The sequence below is a fragment of the Styela clava genome, chromosome 4 (genome assembly GCF_964204865.1).
Source record: "Styela clava chromosome 4, kaStyClav1.hap1.2, whole genome shotgun sequence".
Taxonomy (NCBI): domain Eukaryota; kingdom Metazoa; phylum Chordata; class Ascidiacea; order Stolidobranchia; family Styelidae; genus Styela; species Styela clava.
In genome coordinates this window covers 114,027-138,628 of record NC_135253.1, presented here as the reverse complement: position 1 = coordinate 138,628, position 24,602 = coordinate 114,027, and the positions used below count along the sequence as shown (strand labels likewise).

General features: G+C 37.1%; 1 protein-coding gene across 1 annotated transcript; it reads right to left on the bottom strand.

Annotated features, from left to right (window-relative positions):
* Positions 1-16,563: 16,563 nt before the first annotated feature.
* Positions 16,564-22,062, bottom strand: LOC120326873 (uncharacterized). Its single transcript, XM_078111543.1, has 5 exons — positions 21,828-22,062; positions 21,174-21,331; positions 20,597-20,795; positions 18,974-19,072; positions 16,564-17,471 (listed from the first exon to the last, which is right to left on the bottom strand). The coding sequence occupies exons 1-5, from the start codon at positions 22,029-22,031 to the stop codon at positions 17,268-17,270; spliced, it is 864 nt and encodes a 287-aa protein (XP_077967669.1). The 5' UTR covers positions 22,032-22,062; the 3' UTR covers positions 16,564-17,267.
* Positions 22,063-24,602: the final 2,540 nt, after the last annotated feature.

The window sequence follows — 24,602 nt, the reverse complement described above, 5'->3', positions numbered from 1 at the left end:
AAAAACGCTGAAAAGAGGAGTCTTTCCGTCAAAGGAATGTTTCGTTTAAATCCTTGTATAAAACAAGGGAATTCATCGCTAACCAAAGAACTATCCGAAAAACAAAAAAAATCCATAGGTGCAATAGCATACAGGTGCAATTGTCATGGGTTCAAATGTAATGGAACCAAAAAATATGCATGGAATTAGTCCCTCCTCTCCCCATTTAAGAGATGATAACTTTGAAAATACTTCCCCTCTTTCATGAGCTATCTTGACCTAATTTTCCATTTGTATACTATCTCAGAACTATGGCAAAGACTGTAATTTTCAAATGTCGGGCGTGCCTTGGTTTGCGTGCGAGTTAGTTTTGGGCAAGAAAACATCATATGTTGCCTACTGGCAAATTTTTTAGGAATGCCATGTACTTTCAGCATTCGTAAATAGAACTCTTTGTAATACTGCCGACCTAGTATAAAATATTCGCATCACAACACCTCTTGCGACGTTTCCATATATTACAATTACACTAATAGGAACGATGACACCAAAGAGTTTTCTTTCGCGAAGGTACAAGAAATACAACGAGGGTGATTCTCGAATAAAAAAACGAATATAAAAAATAAACGAATGATATGATAGTGGTTCTCGAATAATTTTGAGAGTGTCTCGTAATGCCAATCCATTTGATAAATAAATTTTATTCGACCGCATGAACGCTGATATCCTGAAAATTAATGTTGAAAGAGAAGTACGCATTCTCGGATATCATACATCCAGTCGCGATATTCAATGGTTCATGTGCACAAATATCACATGTAGCCTCGGTTAGTTGTGCATTTAAAATGAAAAACTCTTATTTGTGTTTTTTAATTTCAATAAAATCAGATTCGTTATTCCGTGCAACATTACTGGTATTTTTTATAGTAATTGCGTCCCGAGTTTGTAAAGTTTAGAAACCAACAAACAGAGAATATCTTATCGTAAAACACAATTAAATTCAGTGGCGATAAATTGCGCCAACGCGATGCTATACAGAACAAAAAAGATTTGGTCGCGACTCGCGAGAGTTACGTTAGATGACTGTAAAACGACGTTGTTTTCTAAGCAGAAGGTAGAACAATCAAATTGAGAAAAAAAAAAACGGGGATTACGACGCCCTTAACACATCATGTGTATCAAACTTCCCTTTTGGTAAGTAATAATAATATTATACTTATACACCTGTTGGAGTATTTAGGGCAATTTCGAATTTGAAATAAATTAAAACCCGACATATCATAATAAAGACACAAAAGTAAAATGAACATTCATTGAAATAGTTATTATTTAAGAAAGACAACATGATCGTACAATTCCGCGAAAAGCTCGATGTATTTTAAAGCATTTTAGCAGTAATAATTAGGGCATCAAACGTCAAGATACTGGTGAATTTGCAAATTCCGTAAATAAAAATGTGAATTACTTTAGCTATAATAACCGTCGGGGTATTGTTTTGTTGAAAAACAAGTCAAAACTTGAGGGAATCAGTTATATTTAGAGTTATAATTGAGTCTGTTCCCTCTATTAGGCACAAAAGCCTTATAATCACGTAGAAATGCCTTTCTTGCCAATTTATTTAATCACTATTCTGAATCAACATTCAGGATTCACGCAATCGCATATTTGCAAGGTTCATCAATCTGATACGAAAATAACACAGAAAGCACAGGAAAGTCAATTATTGTTTTATTAAAAAATATCTGCATCCCGGTGTCGATAATAATATTAGTGGAACGGTTTATTTGCAAACTTGGATGTATTGGTAAGTAAGATCAAAGCCAACGCAAAAGATAAAAACCAGTATAAAATTAATTTGGGTTTTGAAACCAGTCTCTAATGTCTAACAGCTGTTGCCGATGTGAACACATGGGTATACCAGAAATATAAAACTTTGATGTTCGCCGACCCGCAAGAATTAATATTCCCCAAAAAGATAAAGCGCGGCAATAGAGATTACCAACTATAGGGAGTCGCCGTCGAAGCGAGTGCGGTGACAAAAACAAATAGCGATTATGATTAATTTAACTATTAAAAAAAAACGCTTTGTTGTCGACTTTTTCATGTTTTTTTTTTAATTTCCGAAGGAAGTATCGATCTCCGACGTTCTGGACCCCGGTGGTGTATATATAAAAATAGATTCGACTATTCGGTATTCGTAAAAAATATTCGAGCTATTCGACTCGAAAAAAATATATTTAATTTTGAATATTTAAAGTTGGATTGGCGTTTCCCAGAGACAATACATGGTATCCCAGATACAAGCAATATCCAGAAAAGAAATGAGAGGTCATATATAATCGTTTTAATGTACTTTCAATTAGCTTTTTAGTGATATCTTCCATCCTTGGCCAAGTAATGTTTCGAAAATGTGAACCTTCTGCTCAGCCACGCATGGTGGGTGGAGTGAAGAAATTGTGAATTTCGGTGTAACAACGCACACAGTTTCGTTCACGAATTGTTGCGCCTATTATCATCGGAAGTGATGACATTCGTTATATTTTGAGTATTTTTGCACTAATAATCAGGGCGTGACGTTATCAAAATCGTCAAGTAAAGTGGTAAATTTGCAAATTCCGTAAATAAAATTGCGAATTACTGGGTAACATTTCAGCTATAATTATCATCGGGGAATTGTTCTGTTAAAAAAAGTTACAACTTGAAGGAATTAAGTAAAAATAACATGATCTCTTTCAACGAAATAGTAAGTATATTTGTGAGCTTTCGTTAGATCATGGTCTAACTTCTTCAAACAATACAAGATATAACTGTAAATATAAAGATCACAAGAATTTGAAAAAAAATGAAATCTAAGACGAAACAAATCCAAAATAAGGAAAACGGTGAACAGCAACACAGAAAAAATCGACGCTTTACCAGAGGCAAAAAACGAAAGATAAAGAACATAGAACAGGCGCATTCAACTGTCTACAACCTCTAAAATACAAAGCCATAGAGCGAGCAAGAAATACGGATAGAACCACGATACTGAAACCAAAAAAGGCGACAAAACGAAAAGCAGACACACCTCTGGTCACGACGTACCACCCACTCCTCCCACCAATCAGAAAAATATTTCAAAAGTACCAATACATCCTACACCGCGACGCCCTACTTCAGAAAATATTCCCCAACCCCCCCATTATAGGCTACAGATAATGTCCAACACTAAGGGATTTATTAGTACGAGCAAAATTGAAAGTAGAGCACAAAGAAACCGACCAAAAAGGATTTGAAAAATGCAACAGAAAAGGATGCACGACCTGTCAACATTCATCCGAAATCTCAATATTCAGTAGTACATCGACCGGAAAACAGTTTCGAATTTTCAAACGAATCAACTGCAACACAAAAATTGTTATATACCTAATCACCTGCAAAAAATGCCAACAACAGTACATAGGTGAAACCGGAAGAAAATTAAAGTCTAGAACGTCAGACCACCTTAGGGATATTCGAAAAGGGACTCCAACACCAGTTGCCAACCACTTCAACAGGGAAGGGCACAATATAGACGATTTTAATATCCTGGGCATTGACTCACTAACCCACGACGAACTTTACAGGAAAAACAAAGAGCATTTCTGGATTAAGAAAATGAAGACTCGGCAACCACATGGAATCAATAGGAAAGATTAAAACTCAAACGGAGAGGGACTTCAACGCAAATACAAAACCAAAAGACAAACAGTACTATCAAAAGACAGCAACAATACAAACAAACATGGTTCAAAAGCAAACAAAGGAAACCACCCAAATAGACGAACTTCAACCCAACCACATCAGTTAGACCGACAGTTCGGAGATGATATGGATTGAATTACCATAGCATCTAAATCAGTTATAGAAAACTTAATTTTAAAATAAATTAAATTCTTGTGATCTTTATATTTACAGTTATATCTTGTATTGTTTGAAGAAGTTAGACCATGATCTAACGAAAGCTCACAAATATACTTACTATTTCGTTGAAAGAGATCATGTTATTTTTACTTATTACTTTAATACTATCTCGTTCAAGCATCCTTGTAGTGAGTACCACACACGGATCCGAAGTAGAAAGTAAACAAGGAGAAAGGACCTGCAGTTCAATACACAATATCCAAGTTCCCTTAGTATTGAAGGAATTAGTTATAATTAGCGCTTGACCCATTATTAGGAAGAAAAGCACTCTAGCCCAATTTTTTTAGCATTTGGCTATGTCGCATATGTAAAATATCCTTCAAGGAGTGCTGTTTATTAACGCCATCTCGTCCTATGACCTCACAGTAATGCCTTTATTGTCGAATTATTTTTCCACAACCTCCTGCCTATGGAATCAAAACGTTAGACAAATTGGTTTACTGTGCGCATTCACAAATCTTTGCGAATCAAGTGTGCATTTTGACTAAGTACAATTTAGCTTTGGAATGGTCAGTCAATCTCAATATAAATCTGGTATCTGCAGATAAAACCAATTGTTTTTTTAAAATACATTTTTGATGTGCTTTATTTTTCAAATATAGTTCATAATTACTGTAAAGTGTGTGATACATTTGGTACCATGAATACCATTTGCAAATTAGCTTGGGTTACACCCCTCTCGAATAAAAGTTTAGACTCTTAAGTCATATCTCATAATATTCTTTAAACAAAAGATTGCGGCGAGCCGGCTACCCATCAGAATTTTCTTTAAGATCACAAAGTCGCAATATTACGCCTCGTTAAGTTTCATTGGCAACTGTATTTGGTTGTAGTATCGGTGTCCAACTTCAGACTGAAACCTTCACTACCAGACCCACCGAAACAAAAAAAAATTCTTGATAGGGTCGTATTGAAGTTACTTTCGTTCAAGCACAATGGACACTTAATCTCCACCAATCCACAGTAATCACAAGTTACTTTGTCATTACGATAAGCATCAATAAATGGATACTGAGGATGTATTATCAAATCACGCAAGCTGAGGTCTTGTGCTACTGTGGTCTTGTTGAAACTTATACTTTGTCATTCCATGGTCGCACCCATATCTGTAAGATAATAGATGATATCCACATTGCGCGACGTTCCGGATCTTCTGAAAACAGTGGAATATAACTGAAGATCCATTTCGTTGTCTATACCAGAGCTTCCCAAACTTTTGAGCTCGCAGCCCCTTTTAATTTATCAAAATTTTTCGCGGCCCTTGTCCACGTATTATGCATTTTTGATGTTTTATTGGCACAGCTAATTCTCAACTTTAACATGTCTACTCAATAACAAAAACAAGCACATATTTATTCAGATTAACGATTCTCAATTATTCAGTGTCATGGGTACGAATGCTTTTCGCTGCATAGCAAGGCTCAATGTATGTTTATACAGGCCTAAATGATGAATTACGATGTCTGGCTACCGACGGCATGGTCCTTATCTCGAATTGTTCACTCTTATTGATCAACCTTAGTATAAGGCAGCATTTTGTGCAACGCCAATTATCAGGGAAATAACTCATGGCGCACCTACACGAAAAATATACTACCTCGAAACAAAACACAATTTTGTCATCGTTAGTTAATATGTACTAAATTTTTTATTTTTTTTATTTTCATCTCTGCCTGGTTTTTATTTAAAATGCTAAAGAAATCACTCAAGTTTGATGAACTCGGTTCAGCAAATGAATGAACTGCAGCCTATACGAAATTGCAGCATGTAGGGTTTATCTCTTATATTACGTAACAATAGACCCTACGTACAGAAAGTAAACACATAGAACGGCAAAATGACTTTGATTCATAAACACGTCATTTGAAACAATTAAACATTTAGAATAAATATGATGATATATGATATATGATGATGTAATATGTTTCGAGGCGCACTCAGCAAATCGTCTTCGGAAACCGCTAGTTTAACGATTAAAGCAGACATTGTTATGCAAACCGCAAATCGGGTTTCACGATCAGAATATGCATTGTTATGCAAGCGCCATAATTCTACCGTGTTCACCCGAAGATAAGACCAAGCCTGAATTTTAAAAAAGATTTCAATATAAGCGCTCACCTTAAAAAAGACTTAGTCGATAGCGCAACTTTTTTTTGATTAATCCCGTGGAAGTGCGTCGTTTCAAGTTTGCTAGGACGTTGCAAAATTTCGTGAACCTTTCAAACAAACCATATCTTCTACTTTCTCTAGAAAAAAGAAAGATTAAATCGATCTTACCTGTGATGTTGCTATAATAGAAAAGTTTAATTCTGGAAATTCGGTTTTCTGTAGACAAAGATTATTTGTCCTTGGTTCAAAAAGCGTTGCGCACTCCTATCTTCTTTGCGATTTCGTATTCATATAAAGCAGGCTTTTCTACCAAGGCCCATTAATTGCGATTTCACTGACTGTCGTTAAGTTTTGTTTGTTCGTTTATATGAAACTCATTGCGAAAAAGGTCTTTTATTAAAAGCTATCAATTCGTATTTTCACGGGTCGCAACTTGAGCGTATTTTTGAAGGGTGTCACAATACGATAAAGTTCGAGAACCACTGCGTCCCAGTTGAAGCAAGAAATCTTTTCTACTTTTTTAAATGGTTTATAGTCTATAAGTAGCAGTTATTTTGAATAAAAACGTGCTATTTATAAGTAAATAGAAATCGGTATTCATATTTTGTATAATAGAAAATCTCATTATTCTCTATATCCCAAAAATGAGCCCTAGTGTTGTTTTCGAAAGAAAATTGAAGACAGTGTCTTATTTTCGGAAAAACACGGTATTATGATGAAGTATTAACTCGGAATCGTGAAATCTTTGTTTTACACTATTTGTATAATAATTGTATTTCGAATCAAGAGTCTGAAAAAAGTACAATATATATAGTACTTTGTGTAAAATTGGTGTTCTCTTTGCGGCCCCTAAAATTCGTTTCCCCTAGTTTGGGAAGCCCTGGTCTATATTATACGTACAGTCAACGGAACAATACGAAATACCCAATTTCAACAGCCAAACGAAACGGAAATGTATAATCCGACTTGCAACTGACAAGATCCAAATGGACGTTTTTGTTTTTTTTGCCGTCCAGTAAACAAGGTGATGTGACCCGTGCATGTCCTCTTTATTCTTGCATTGTGCTGCCTGGTACTTGTCGCTTAATTGTTTGCTTGTCGTTTTGTTTGGAGTATTTCATGTGTGTTGAGATTGTTAATTAATAAATAAAATAGTATAAATTGAAGTGAATATTGAGAGGAAACTTGACGTCAGATCATATTGGAAGATATTCTGAACTTGGATAATTATTACATAGACTGCCGGTACGCTACAATAGGATAGATTAGTTTGGGCGGCGACATTATCGCTATAAGTGAGCAATAGTTTTTAACTTGCATTATTCCATCTGGATATATGTCGTCGTTTTTAACTAGATATATATATATGAAATGTACTGAGCTTTACAAAGGTAAAAGTACAAAACGGAGGCGTAAATTAGAATAGAATTTATCGACACCTCAAAACCAAACAGTGCTAAGTCCACTTTTCCAAAAAATGACATTTTTCAATTGCTGATTTTCCTGGACTTAGCTCTACATTTTGGTCTATTTGCCTTATCTCTAGGTGCTCTAGATCTCAAGACAGCTATGGACATAACCCTGCTTTTTTTAGGGCATTTGAGAACTAAACAGAGCTGTGTCTACTATAGTGGACTTAGCTCTGGATAACTGCATTGTAAGTTGGGGCTAAGTCCGTTTTTTGGACATAGCTCCTCTCAAAAAATATAATATAAAGCGCTAAGTCCATACCAGCCTCTATAATAACATAATAAAGGGGCCCTAAGTCCAATAAAATTGTTTCTGGTCCAGAAAATTGAGAGCCAAAAAGGGTTAAGTCCAAAAAAAACCCCCCCCAAAAAAAATTGGGGCGGAGCACAAATTTTTTTATACCATCTAAATATGGCCTTCATTGTAACTTTGGTGGACCATAAAAACTAGACATCCTCGATGTAAGGTATTAGAGAAATAAAAAAAAGAAACAAAAAAAAAACGTTTTTTGCGTTTTTCTCAAAACTAGAAAAATGGACTTAGCCCAATTTGGATTTCATGCGTCGTTATTATTGATGAAAATGACGTGAACTCGATATCGAATCATAGTACGAAAATGCATGGATTTGACTCGAATCCTGGCCGATTCGGCACCGCCTTGACTTTTACAGAGACAACCTTGAAATTCCGTGATTTAACAAATATCATTCCAGACATCGGGATTAGCAAAATGGTTTAAATCTTGGGATCCCAACCCCAGCTAAAAAAATACCTTACTGCTCATTACTGTAGCAGATCTCGCTGAAAAGGAGATATTTGGCATATGTTCAATCTAGCAGAATAGGTCAAAGAGACAAAAACATCCCAATTGCATCTGAATTACATCAACAGGATATTCTTAGCAAGACAAAATCAATTTGTGAATACGCCGTGGGTGAAAGTTACTGGAATACGCTTGAAGACAAAAATATCATGAATTAAATAAATTACATTCGATAAAAATATCCGTTCAACCGACTGTGACACGATAATTGCCTAAATATTAAAAACAAGCCGGTACGCGCTCAGTAAGATCTCCGCCATTGCTTGAGGCCCGCGTCATTCCAGGTTACTAACGGGTAAGGGAGATTGTACCAAAACTGCTAGTTCATTTCGGCGCTGTGCGTCTCATCGATATCCAAGTTATGCCGCGGCTAATAATTAAAACATGTTCACTAAAATTCTTAAGACTTCCTTATATTACGGACTATCGAGATTAAAGACGACTTGTACAAAAGAGCGTTCCTGGAATTTCAATTTTCGACTTGGTTGACGAGAAAACGGCGATAAAAACCATAGACACCAGTTGCGAGAGGAAACCAGTTTTTGTTACCAATTGTCGCGGTAAAATAGACATCTTGATGTTATTACCTTGTAATGAATACGTCGTCATTTTGAACCCGCACACGACTTACTCGGATATCCATCAAACAACTTAGTTCAGGCAAAATCTCGAACCAGGCGCACGTTGCAATACATGAAAAAGTTTGCTCAGCGAACTGTTGAACATAATTATTGCACTCGCCAAGGAATTAATTAACTATGGTATAGGGAGAAAGAGATGAGATGCTGATGGGATAAAGACTATCACCCTATATGTTTAAGTTCGATTCCCGCGTTATTGTTTTGACACGCGTTATGGAATGTGACTCCAATCTGGACTCCTTCAGACGATAATAAACACACAATGTTGATGCTAATCGTTGTTGTATATTATAGGAAGATGCACAATCCAAATTCCGAAAACAGATAAAATTGAGACACACTTAACTCTTAACACAGTAAATCAGGAGTGAATCAAAACACATCACACTTAACGCAGTAAAACAGAAGTGGATCTAAACACAATATTATGCAGCCCTCTCGGCAAGCCGGAACGATACGTCATCAAATTGGTCGATACGAGAAAGGCAGTACATGTAATCAGTAATCAGTGTTGCTACAATAAAATGACCTATTGTGGGAAATGTAACACACTATTAAAATGAAAGGGTTAAATACATTATAATTCATAGTTACACAATGTACATCCGCTACACAATTCCCCCTCGATAGTAAAAAAAATTAACTTGATAATTTTTTAAATTTTGGAGTCCGGCCGCCGAGAGATGAAGTGAAAGAAAACAAAATAACACGAATTAATAAAAAATATTAGTACGATATAATGAGTAATGGTTAAGGTATACAAGAGAATATACGCCGTTTACGAGAGAAAACAAAATACGAGAAAAAAAATTCAAAGGGTCTCTCTCTATGTTGCTTAGAAATGCTTAACATTTTAAAATGGAATTGTAACGAAATAGTAAACAAAATGGCGACAATACTTGAAAGAAAGGACCTAAAAGAATGTAAAACACTTTGATGTTTAAAGGAAGGACCTGAGAAGAAAAAAAAATGGCGGATTTAGTACTTGAGAATTACACCGAAATTGGTTTGGTGTTTAAGATTGTAAAATTGGCGTTAGAGGTTATTTGAAATAAAATAATAAGTAAGAAAAAAAATCCTGCAAATTGAATAATGAGTAATTTGACAGATTATTGAACCATTGAATCCCTGAAATTGAACCTGAATCAAATTCTGTATGAAGTAAAAGAACTCGTGATATCTAAAAAACAAGGCATTGATTAATAACAAGTAATTACACAGAAAAGAAAACTGACACTGCACAATTATTTTATTTGTATGTTTTTTTTTGTTATATTTGAATTCTTATACTAAGGTGTTTTAATGTTTTATAGTGGATAATAATAGGAGAAAAGTAATAAAATACAAAACGATTAAAGTGATAAAATACAAGATGATTAATAACGAACGGACATTCGGCAGTTTGGCAAGCTTCGATAGATGAAATAACCTATGTAAAGCAGGGGTACAACGAACAAAGCGTAAATGAGGTCAAATAGCGGCCACGCCTTTATGACGTAATCTGACAATGTCTTGGCAGTTGTCATTTACGTTTAAAACAAAGCCATTGTATGCACAATAGACTTCGTTTGATTCAATGCAAGATTTCGTTAGTTGAGAACAAGTTTCGAAGGTTTGCAATGATCGGTTTTTCCAATCGGTAAGATTGCCCGATGCATTGTAATATAACAAGAATTCGGTAGTGTTGAATTTCGGAAAGTTGCGAGCTCTACAAGCTTTCGTATCTTCAACATTCCAAACAAATGTAAACACACCTTTCCGGCCAAAAACCAGAATTGGGTGCGCATTGGCTGAGGTATTTGAACGTGTTTTTGGTTGCGCTCGACGAAGAACAGCCATGAAATGGTTCGCCAGTAGGTCGTACGTTTACAAATCTTAGTATCAACATTTGTAAGAAGGGTAGATGTCTCGTAGATGTTTGCTGAACAATTCTTCATTGTATGAAGTTTGTGTCGGTTACAAATAGCTAGTTTGCGTATGTCGTAAGTCTGTCCATGTCACGATTTGTGACATAATTTCAGTGGTCCCTCAACGGCTTGCGTACTCATACAAAGCATGACAAAGCAAAGTATTGTGTAGTAAAATATGGTCATCAGATATCCATCTGAAATTCGCCTGATAGAATAAAGTCTTTGCTTAAATGGCGTGGGAGTTTTCTCAGCCTTCGCGGCCGATTTGATTGTTGCTGATTTGACATTTCCGGAGACGGCCCCAGTCGATGTGCTGAATCTGTAAAATGAATTTCTGCATCGCAATTTGATCGTTTCGTGCTTGTATCGGATATCGTATCATTATTATTTGAAATATTGAAATTGAAAGTCCGTGGGCGCGAAACAGTGACATCGCTCGCCGGTCGTTCATTTGATTTGGCGCCAAGATTCCTATCCTCAATATCTGCATGCCATAGGTCAGAAGTTGGTAGGTGTGCAACTTTCAAGTTGTCAATTGAACATTCATACGGCTTTGAGTTCCGGTCGACGATAAAATGCTTACTTCCACGTTTTAAGACCTGGAAGGGTCCTTCATAGAAGTTTTCCAGTCCTTTTCTTGATCGACTGATTTTGATAAAAACATGGCTACAATTTCTCAAGTCCTTTGGTATATAAGTTTTCCTTGAAGGCTGTTTGCGTGTTGGATTTGAACAGAGATTTCTGAAAAATCTCTTAAGTTTATTTACATATGTATGAGGGTCAGTATTTGTCGCGTCTGGTTGCGGTTCCACAAACTGTCCTGGAAGGCGTAATGTTGATCCGTAAACTAACTCAGCCGGACTGAAACCCAAATCTTCTTTAACAACTGATCGAATACCAAGTAATACAAAACCCAAATTCGGAAACCAGTCAGATGGATGTTCACAAGCTCTAAGAGAAGCTTTAACAGTTCGATTGAGACGCTCAACTAAAGAATTTTCTTGAGGACGATATGGCGCTGTCAATATATGTTTTGAACCAAGGAATGTCATGAAATCTTTCCAAGTTGTTGATGTAAATTGCGGTCCATTATCTGTAATAACGGTACTAGGAGCACCAAAATGGCTTATATAATTATTAGTGAAAGCGTGTACGATTGTATTAGTCAAACTGTCCTTCAATGGAACACAAATTGGATATCTGTCAATTATCATAAGCAAATAAACATAACCATGAGATTGGGGGAGTGGTCCAAGTAAATCTACGTTGATAGTGCTAAAACGTTCATCTGGAACTTTGATGTTTTTCAATTCTGTGCGTATGTGTCGTTGAACTTTTGCTTTCTGGCATCGTATGCACTCACGAACAAACTTACGGATGTCTTTACTCATATTCGGCCAGACATAACTGTCTTTTATAAGTTGTTGAGTCCCTGATATTCCTGGATGACACAAATTATGAGTTAGGTTGATAATACGATATCGTAATGAAGTTGGAATATATGTTCGAGGTTTGCCAGCAAGGCTGACGTCACAAATAATGTTTCCCGCCAATCCTGGGACTGGAAATTGTACTAACTGTAGAGAATGCTTGCTTGCGTTCGTTAAAAGTTGCTTTAGCTCGTGGTCGTTTTGTTGTGCGTTATAGATGTCAGTTAACGGGATAATTTCCTGTTGAGGTACAATGGCATTTATTCCACCATGCTCTGCGGGGTGAATTTCAATTCGGCTCAATGTGTCCGCTGCGATATTCAATGCACCGGCAATGTGTTTTACTGTGAAATCGAAAGTTGATATGTATCCAAGCTGACGGGCCTCCCGTTGGATTAATCGCTCTTTCGGACTTTGAATAGCCTGTACCAGGCTTTTCGAGTCTGAGATTAATTGAAATTTTCTTCCTGTCAATTCATGCCGAAAATATTTGATAGATTCAAATATAACCAAAAGTTCCTTGCCAAAAGTAGAATAAGTTTTCTGGGGGCCACGAAGAGCTCTCGAAAACATGCCCAGAGGTCTCCATTGATTATTTTCAAACATTTGCAAAACACCTGATATTCCAATGTCAGATGCATCAGTAATTAAAGAAATGGGTGCTTGATGATGTGGATGAACCAACAGCGTAGCATTGGCTAAAGCACGTTTAACGTCATCAAAAGCTTTCAAAGATTCATCATTCCATTTGATTCGAGAACGTTTACTAGGCTTCCCAACTGTCATCTCATAGGTCGTACAATGGTAGCAAAGTTCTTTACAAAACGATTATAATATGTACAAAGACCAATAAAAGATCTTAATTCTCTCAATGTGTTCGGTTGAGGATATTTTTGCAATACTTCCACCTTGTCGGCTAAGGGTTGTATTCCTTCGGGCGTAACATGATGGCCTAAGAATTTAATTTCTGATTTGTTGAAATGGCATTTATCTGGATTTATAGTAAGTCCATAAATGTGTAAGCGTTCTAGAACTTGATCTAGTGTTCTAATATGTTCTTCCTCTCTTTTGGTTGCAATGAGAATATCGTCGAAGAACACAAATATATTGTCGATGTTCGCTAAAACTTCGGTCATGAAATAATTGAACGTCGCTGGGGCAGATGCTAGCCCGAAACAAAGAGTTTTAAACATGTACATTTTATTGTTGCAGGAAAAGGCTGTTTTTGGTTGATCCGATTCCAAGATAGGAATATGATTATAAGCTTTTGTGAGATCAAGTGTAGTGAAATGTCGACAGCCATGCAATTTATTGACAAAATCGTACAAGTGTGGCACGGGGTGTTTTTCCTTGATCGTGATTGAATTCAAAAGTCTAAAATCGAGGCACAGCCTGATAGCATTAGAACCCCGCTTTGGAACGATGGTAACTGGAGAATTATAAACGGAATTACATGGAATTATATCTCCTAAGGCTAATAAAGTTTTAATTTCTTGTTCCACAGAAGCTTGTAAGTAAAAGGGTACTCTTCTTGGTTTGGATGAAATAATTTGTCCATTTGTTTGTATTCGATGTACTGTATTGTGTTTAAAGCGAACAGATGTATGTTTAGGAATAGTAATATCTTCATATTTCCGTAGTAAGTTTGTAACTCGACTATCGTGGCTAGGTGAAATGAATGAAGCAGCAATTGTCGGCATAAAGGTTCTCCTGCCTTTAATGTAGTGTTGAGAGCGTGGATTGAACCCACATCGAGTAATAAGTTGTATTTGGTCAGGAAATCAATGCCAATGATAGGGGTTCGCACTTTCGCGATTTGAAATTCAAAGTTGTAGGTAAGACCATCTCCAAGATCAAGAGTTAACAAACGAGTCCCATACCATGGTATCTTCGTACCATTGATGGCATAAAGGGAATGACTAAGTGGTTTCTTTATAGGTATAAAATCAGCCGGAATAATTGAAAGAAATGACCCAGAATCGACAAGAAATCGACGTCGACTCGATTCATCAATTATGTACATAAGAGAAGTTGGTTGTTGCCATGCTGAGTTTGATGTTGCACAGATTCTTTCGGGTTTTCGACAACATTGACCCGATCTTAGTGAAAATTTTGAGGAGCCATGGCACATCCTACACCTTTGCATTTGTAAGCTTTGTCGCCAAAAGTCGCGTGATAGTAACAGAGATTGGGGTCCGTGTTTTGTTGATAAATGTTCATTGGCGGTCCATTATTGTGTCGAAAAGGCGGACCACGATATTGGCGATCGCGTCTAGGCGGTCCTCTCAAATTGTTGTATCTCTGAGGTGGTCTGTCCTGGTAATCATTGCCTCTCTGCTGACGGTTGTAATTTGAGCGGTAGGTTTGCTGTTTTTCCTGTGTAACCTTGTCTAACTGAGTTTTAAGCTGTTCCATCTCTGCCAACAACTCTGAATAAGCTCTTGTGTCAGATTGTGGTGTTGTTTTAGAATTAGTAGCAACGCCTGATGCGGAATTTGTATCCCAGAATGTTTCTGCCATGTCTACAATTTGACCCATGGAGCGTTTTGTTCCACTTTTTGCAAAAAGTCGCCTTACGAAAATCGCCACTGGTTCTGGTACAAGTTGAACAAAATAAAACCGTAATATTTGCTCCGGAATCGGGTTTTTTGAAGCATGAAAATCTAGTGTACGACAAATTAAGCTGTATATTTGGGTAGGTGTCATATTCTTGCATTTAGGGCCTAACGCCTCGATTTGGTCGATGAAATTCAACTCGAAAATTTGTTTAATAGTGTCAATAAAGTTATCATAATCATCCTTCGTTATTTTAGTGTCTCGACCTGGCATAAACTCCTCCATTCTAGCATACTGGTCTGGCGTGAAACTCTGAATTACATATTTGAGTTTAAAATCAGGATCGATGATTCCGAAAAATGTGAATGAAGCAGTAATATATATTATCAATCCATTGCCTGACAGCGTGCTCCCAAATAGGCTCGCGTTTGTTCGAGGTCAAAAATTTTTTATAGTTATCAGGCAACATAACCGTCTCCGTATTCGAAGAGGTGGAAGAACTGGATGAGCGCGGTGTAGGGTTCTCAGAACTGACATTCTCTGTAGTTATTGAAGATGTAGAAGAGCTTGATGATCCTGGTGTAGTGTTCTCAGAAGAGATATGTTCTGTAGTTGTAGGCGAAGATGTCATTGTGCACTGTGTGGTTTTGCGTGGACGAATTTTAGTAGTTTGTATTGCTACACTTATCCTTTGTGGTTGAGTTTTAAGTGAGGTTGAATCAGAGCGTCTGCTTTCTGAATCTTGCTTTTGTTTAAGGCGTTGCGACTGTCTGGTACTTGACATGCGTAACACTAAAATCTAGCGGCGACGGAACGCGACGAACGCATAAAGTGTGTATCTGGCATTTCTATATAAAAATTACACATTACAGTAAAATAACAATATATAATGTTCGTTTGAATCCTTTGTCCGTGAAAACGTCTCGAGAATATTTATGAAAAGGTATTTACTTGGAAAGGCTGCTGTCTTCATTGTTGAATTGCCATCATGAAGTTGATTTTCCAGTTGTTGAATTGATTTTTCCAACTTGTTGAATTGAATTTCCAAGCGGTTGCGTGTCTTTACACGTCGGAGGTCACCAAAATATAGGGAGAAAGAGATGAGATGCTGATGGGATAAAGACTATCACCCTATATGTTTAAGTTCGATTCCCGCGTTATTGTTTTGACACGCGTTATGGAATGTGACTCCAATCTGGACTCCTTCAGACGATAATAAGCACACAATGTTGATGCTAATCGTTGTTGTATATTATAGGAAGATGCACAATCCAAATTCCGAAAACAGATAAAATTGAGACACACTTAACTCTTAACACAGTAAATCAGGAGTGAATCAAAACACATCACACTTAACGCAGTAAAACAGAAGTGGATCTAAACACAATATTATGCAGCCCTCTCGGCAAGCCGGAACGATACGTCATCAAATTGGTCGATACGAGAAAAGGCAGTACATGTAATCAGTGTTGCTACAATAAAATGACCTATTGTGGGAAATGGAACACACTATTAAAATGAAAGGGTTAAAAATACATTATAATTCATAGTTACACAATGTACATTCGCTACAATGGTTCAGCCTCCTCCCCCGGGATGAATATGTAAATCCTATCCCTAACTCATGGCCAGTTTTCAATCACCTTTTTGCCGATAACGACCCAATATGCATAGTTAAAGTATGTGTAAAAAAATACAAGCACTCGCTTTTTAAAAATATCTTTCTTTATTAACCTACTAATCGGACATCTGCAGATTTGGTAAAAGTCATTTGCATGCGAATCTCGAAAGTTTATTCTAAATCCCAACCTATTGTCACCAAATGAAACATGCAAACTAACATAAACACGCTAATATGACAATGGGATAAAACTGGATAGTTGTAATTCAATTTGCTGTCCGCTCTTTTCTTCAAGTGTTTCATCAAAAGTCTATCCCCTCTACCCATCAGGCTACATTCCTCCTGAGACTTTTTCTCAGTAAATGAAAACACCCTGTCAAAAATATGATTTGATTTATTTTCACAATATCCTGCATTTCTTCCATTGTAATTTGTATTTGTTTGTAATTATATCCGTTGGAATTGGAAAAGGTTCTTGGTAATAATAGAATCTTCAATCATTCAGGTTTCCATTTTAATGACAGCCCTGCATCACGTCCATGAGGTTTTTTATGAATTAGTATATGTTTGTTAGTTTAAACCATTCTACAAACAAAATCAGCATGAATGTTTTATCATTGAAAATAAATCAGCACAGCAACCAGTAACAATTTCATTGATCTAAATTTGGCTGTAATAGTGCATTTCCTTGTTCCAAGACAATACATGCCAAGAAGGTTTGAACCCCTGCTATTAATTAAGAATATAAGATTGAGAATTTTTGTGATAATTCTCAAGGAATCATAGTCACGTTCTCACAACCAGAATTTGAAAGTGAAAATAATTGACCATTTGTCCGATTAAAAGAATCCAGAGGGGAATGAAAGCAAAATATAATTTTATTGATGCAATGCCATCCAATCTCAAACAAACAAGTATCTCGAACAATATTTCCAAAACCGAGACATGGATATACCAAACTTTTCGCTTCATACTAACATCCTGTGGATTCTGTAAATAAAGGAACATATAAAAATAGGTTTTCAAGTAAATTTCACATTGTATGGCATAAACAAATAATTAAAAAAAAAAATCTATTCTTTTGGGCTATTCCAAGTGACACTACAGGACAATTCCAGAAATTTAGCATGTTGTTAAATTCAATATATTTTCACATTTTCAGCTACCGGTACATGTTTTGTTTCATTGTCCAATCAGTTGCTTTATTGAATATGTAAAAAATTTAGTTACACCCAACCTTACTTAGAAGATAAAAAAAATATAGTAAAATATAGCGTGACACTACAGGATGGCAAATCCACCATGCACTAACAGTACGTTGTGTTGTGCTGTAAATTTTTGCGATGGTACAGTAGGAGCCCATAATATTTTCTGGTGCAGTAGCTGAACTACCCCTCTATGTGTTGCTCAAGTTACTTAATGTAACACTGTAAATCCATGCCAATGATGTGCTTATTGTATGTGACACTACAGGACATTTTTCCACTTCGGAATAGCGGCATCTATCATCTCTTAAAATTCTGGTAATAAATCGTTAAATGGGTGAAGAAATGTTCTACAGCACTGCAAACATTCAAACTTTATTAACTTAAATCCAGTGCGTCAATTCCATATGAAATAACTGTACCACACAATCAAACACTTTGTGTCAAGAATCCTCACAAAATATGTCAATTATACCAAAATTTCTACATTTCAGGCCATTTTTTATAAACCATCAAAAACCTAGGTGAAATTTTAAATTGTTCGATGAAATGAATGCAGTCCAATAAAATTCCAATGTCTTTTGATATCAAAAATTAAAAAAAATTACTTTCACTACACTTTTTAAAAAATTGATGGAATTCAACTTTTGCTTGGAATGGCCCTTTTCAGCTTATAAACTTTGTTTAAATTGAAATTCTAATATCAATTTATAGGTTTCAAATTGAATTTGTTTGTCTAAAACTTTGAAGATAAATTGGGGATGATGGAATGATCTGATGTCTGGAATGATTACCGGGCTAGGTATTCTCACATCAAGAATAGACTGGTCATCTTGTCTATGCAGTTGGATAAAAAAGAATACTTCAGTACTGACAACTAATATACATTCAGCCCATTGAGGCATTTAGACAAATATCACATTTTTTCAAGTCTTAAGATTGGAACAACACAATCAGACATGCTGATGGATTCAATAGCAAATATACCAAGATGTCAGAAATGTGAATTTTGCTACATAGCATGATCTCAACAAATACAAGCAATGCCATATTATAAAATAGAATGAATAGCAGAGAAGAATTACAGAGACAGTTACTCGACAATCTGAAAATAGACAATCTGAAAATATTATTTTAATTATTGTGTATTAGGTGCAATCTACATAATGGGCTCGAAGTGTGGCAAATTGGCATATCTGAAATTGTAAATCAAACTTTTGACACACTCACTCGTCCCAGGAAAATATTTATATCTTAAAATTTGATATAATAATGAGCAGAACGCACCTGATAATTTCTAACATGTTTGACGATTCGTACAATCAGCCACACTATATCAATGAAACAAATGATATATCGAGGAATGAACACAACAAACCATAGATACTGAAAAACAAGACCATGGGTTAAAGATGGGTGAATATATATACATGTAGATGTTTTAATGAGAATGGCTAAAACTGAGGCTGAATAGATCAGGCTATTTCCAAAGTCTAAGCCCCCGCCCCCAGTGAAGTATCTAAACTACCAAATAAAGCCTCATTAAAAGCAGTTTGCAAATGCAGTTTTGTATATAGGAAAACTACATATAATAAGATTTACATATTTATTCCAGGGTAGAGGAAAGCTTACAAGACAGCTTAATCATACGGAGAACCACCACGGCCTCTCGTCTGGTGACTAGTCCATGTCAGGTATGGGATTAGATAGCTAGTTATTTCTTTTCAATGCATTGACTTAATAGTCAGATACTTCAGTGGCAAGGGAATACACACAAGCCGGCAGTTACCCAAATCACCCTATTATGGGTGTCGGGGGGAGGTGCACGTCATACGATTTTACGTTAAATAGCTCAGGCGGTATACAGACTTTAGCGTGCAACTGACAGAATGGCCCCATTTGAGAAAAACTTGAATAAACAAGTGTAAAAATATTTAAACAGAACATCCCAACTGGGGCACAGTCCCGTCTCGCAGAACGATGGCGATGATGCGTATTTTTGCATCGATCAAAGTTCATTTAATCGCCGCAAACAAAACGCGCTAAAGGTAACAAAAAAGTCTGGAACTTCATGAGAGGTTCATTTAGTTGTTAATCGGCATTGGGTCTAGTGTAGTTTCGTGGTCTGGTATAGTTTAGTACCACATGCACTTCTAGTTGGCCTGGCTCATCAATTTTTGCATATGTCAATCCTAACCCCACATGACTATGTCACCAAAAAAATACGTCACTACAACGCCACAGTGGCGTAATAAATACTCACAAAGTGTACGTATGGTCGTCCAAAACGAGCAGACGATCACTTGAAATCGAGCAAGCTCTTTCTCTCGTTGCAACCATTGAAGTGTATACAACACCTCCAATGGTCGCAACATTCCCGATATGAGAGAGTCCGCTGGCGTTAGTGAGTTCGGTATCGTCGGAGCATATGCCATTTCAGACGATAGTACAGTAGTAGCTATGCTTGGCAAGCTCTATGGCGTGATTGTGACATCGTAGTGGCGTAATTTTTGGATGACATAGTCAGGTGAGGGTTAGGAATAACATATACAAAATTTATTATCCTACGCCAACCGGAAGTACCTGTGGTACTAAACTATACTAGACCCATAAGATAAGTTTATTACGACTCCATAATCAGCAAAAAGGCGATAAAACGGTTGATTAAAACAAATAAATAAAAACTGACTATGAAATCAGGAGAGTGAACAAAACTTTGGATAAGGTTCAAAACATACAGAATATAAGTTAGAAGGTATTGCCAAAAAAAAGTGGTACGTGTTCACTCACCTAATGGGCGTAACCTAACAATTTCTTCATATATTAATCCTAACCCCCACATGACCGTGTCGTCCGAAAATTACGCCACTACAACGTCACAGTGACGTAATAAGGCCCTTCAAACTATACCTTACGAACTGTCATCCAAGACGGGCAGATAATTACCCGAAATCGAGCAAGCTGTTTCTCTTGTCGCACAATCCCGATATAAGAGAGATCACTGCCGTTAGTGAGTTCCTTATAGTCGGCGCAGATGTCATTTTGAGCGACCGTAGATAGAATAGGATTTACATAGGGTGAACTTGACCGAAGAAAAAAAAACATACTATTTTTTCATGTCGCCAACTACCCATTGTCTCTCTCTAAAAAAGCTTGAAAATCCATACAAATATAAAGATAAAAATATGAAACTTGGCAGGTGGGTAGAGTTGTGTTTCTTTTAACCATCTTTAAAGTTTCACGTTTCCATATTTAAAGGAGGGGGAATAGGGGGGTGCGCATTTCCAATACGTCGATAATATCTTTGTCGACCAATTTGCGACCACCGTGTTTTTGTCTGTTTGATTGCTGTGATGCGGTGATTTGTTTATAATTTGACGAGTTTTGTTCGAAATAACCATGTTCTTAAAATATATGATGGTCATAAATGCAATTAGAAGACAATTTCTTTCACGCATGGCTGCGTATGCCCTAGTCTCGACGCAGCGGAATCGATGTCCAAGGCTTGAAATCCGTGGTCGCACACTGGTCGTTCGGACGCAAATACGTCTTCAGAGTGTCGTACTTTGGTGGTTTGTATAGCTTTAACCCCTGGTCGTAGAAAGTTGATTCGAGGTTTAGCGTGTAGAATGAATGCCAATGCACCTACGGTGAAAAAATTAACGGGTTAGAAACATTGGTTTTTGTTTTATAGCGGTTTGAATGAAATCGTCCGCAGACTGGCTACACCACCCTAGCGGTTTGAATGAAATCGTTCGCAGACTGGCTACACCACCCTATTTATCCTGGGGAGAGGAAATAGGTACGGTACCGGTACCCTATACCGTACCGTACCTTGGCAAGCTGTATGACGAGCCTGTGACGTCGTACGGTACCGGTACCGGTACCAGTACTGACTGACGTAATTTTTAAATGGCGTACCGGTAGTCAGGATTGACATGTGCAAAAATCGTTATGCTACGCATACTACGGTACCGGTACCGTACTAGAATTACTTGAGGTACCGGTACCGTACCGGTACGAAACTACACGCGACCCTCCTCGCGGACCCCAGTTTGAGAACCACTGTACCGGTACCGTATTCCCATTACGCTGTAATGCTAAGCACATGCGCCAGAAGGATTGAATGAACACTACTAACCTGCCCTCTGTTTTCCAACTTTAATGAAATGAGTACCATGAACACACATGTGCAAATCCACGAAATCGATAGCGATTGCGCCAGAGTCATTTTGTAAAACCGGCCGCTACTTACGTACCACTCTTGAAGCAAGTAAATTCTTGGCAGCAATGAAGGCGTGTCATTATTAACACCCGAAAAAATGTTGACAAGTGAAATTGACATAACAAAACAAGAAAGGTATTTACCAATGGACCTTTCCCCGAGCATCGACTTCCTTGTTTACTTCGTGACATTGGCCAATCACAAAGATGTTCAAAGTGACGTTGAAATGCTCCCTTTTTACATCCGCTCAGACACTTTTCTCACTCAGACAGATTTTCAAGCGTGGTCGTAAACATTGCCTCGTTTTCGCGTTTTTGGACTATATTCGTTAGTTTTCAGTTGTGTTTCGGAAACCTAAATATAAATCAGATAATTCAATAATCACACTGTCTTCCTAAGAGTTTTAATTTAATTGCAGTAATGAAAAATTAGTGTAGAAATAGCTGTGATAGACTAGGCTAAAATTTTTTACTGGTACTTTTATAAAACAGATTGTTGTATGCAATGGATCCTAATGATGGTTTGAAACACATACCCTATTTTACAGGCGCCAACTCGTAAAAGCACTTTTAAAATAGACCCGAAAATTTTATAATGGTAAAGTATAGGAAGAATTTTCCGGGGGTCGAAGGTCGGGGAAAGGTCCATTATAACAAAAATTAACATTTACAAAGCAAAAGCATATATTGCCTGATAAAAACAAAAAGTTTGCAACAAATTTTATATAACTTTTTTCGAAATAGCATATGATCAGATCATAGAGGAAATTCCACTTTACAACAAAACCGAGCAAACAGAACCGAAATTAAAACCTGAGGAACCAGTCATGCCCCCATAAAAAGAGTGCGATTTTATTGTTGGACACGAAATGGACATAACGATCGTTTCAATATTATGTTGGTCTTGTTGTTGTTGTTCTTTGACACTTTTTGGACATCTAGTGGAAAATCTAAAAATCCGCTTTTCTCTTTCATTACTGAACCGATTATTTCGAAATTTTTACTGGTTAAAGATGAAATTTTCCTCCAGAAGGCTATTACTTTTAGTTGATTCAAATATTTCTGTTAGCTCTGTGAGATTTGTTTTTGTTTGCTATGACGTCATTAAACGTTCTGCGGACATCGGACGCTATTTTGTGTCCTACTGTACTGCTTAAAGATGAAATTTTTCTCCAGATGGCTATTACTTTTATTTAATTCAAATATTTCTGTTAGCTCTGTGAGATTTGTTTTTGTTTGCTATGACGTCATTAAACGTTCTGCGGACATCGGACGCTATTTTGTGTCCTACTGTACTGCTTCGCTTGGTGTGAATATATTTGTAGACTGTGATCTGACGGTACGGTAAACCGTACTGTACTGCGAACAGACGTGTCCATATATTTGGGCGTAGCTCTCTTGTTTGTTAAAGTAGTGGGTTACCTGAATTTGTTCACACAGCTCAAATCTACAACTTACACGATTACACTGCTGTTTTCGGTTCTAATTATATTTTGTATTTATTAAAAATGTATGTAACTGTAAATTTTAGAAATTTATCAAATCTACCGGTTAGACTTGCACGTAACTTACGGAATTATTTCGAGTTACGGAAGGGAAGTTACGAATTACGTAAAGTCGTAATTATTGGATAGGATAGGATTCACATATTTATCCCGGGGGAGAGGAAAGCCGATAAGACGGCTTATCCATATGGCGAACCACGGCCTCTCGTCCGGTTACCATTCCAAGTCGGGTATGGGATTAGTTTTTACTGTATTGTTTGTTTTCGGAAGCATGGACTTGGTGGTGGAGGAAGCCGTAACCGACCAGCGGTTACGTGAACCACCCAACGACGGCGAGGAGTCCAGCAATCCTCTCGCACATAACCATCCCTGCATGGGATTCGAACCTGCGAACCCACGCAGAGTAATTAGAGGTGCGGTGGCGAGCGTATTCCTAACGCTTAGCCCGTTGAGCCACACCGCCGCGCCACGTATTGGTCGAGCGCTTTCACGATTGAAACGAGCTCTCTTCAGAGCTTCCGTCGATTGTAAAAAAAAAAAAGTTTAATAAGCAGAAGAAGTTAGAGTTCCGGTATTCGTAGCCGTTTTTCTCTCTCTTGTTACGCAGGTGGGGAAGGCATGACGCGTTGCCTGACGCGTTGCCACCCCCGTTTGAGAAAAATTTTTGATGTGAAAATTCATCTACAAAAAAAAAAAAACAGCGTCGTTTTACGATCGCGCATCTTGGACGACGACGCAAGACTTTTTTCTTCATCACGATATGGTATCTTTTTTATTCGGCGCTAATAATGATAAATAAGAATGCGTGGTTGTTGATTGCAATTCTGGAAGGCTTATTTCTCTTTCTCTCCATGAAACAGACATGAGACGAATTTTACCGCTGTTATTAGGCCGCGAGCCGAGGTCCTGAAAAACGCCTAGAAAATGAGTTTCGTAGCGCACATGAGGGAACTACCTGGAAACAATTCTAAAATGTTCCTTAGTAGTTTAGTAACAAATAATACCTTGTTCCCATTTCTAAAAGTTGCACGTTTTACGAAAAAGACGCTTTTACTACAAGAAATATGCGCTAGGTTCTGCCCTATATTCTCTATTTTTACGGCAATATTGGCCAATGAACGCAGACATCTGTATGACGTAACAATTAATTTGATCAACTGTTCGTGGGCGGATGAATCTCAGTTTGC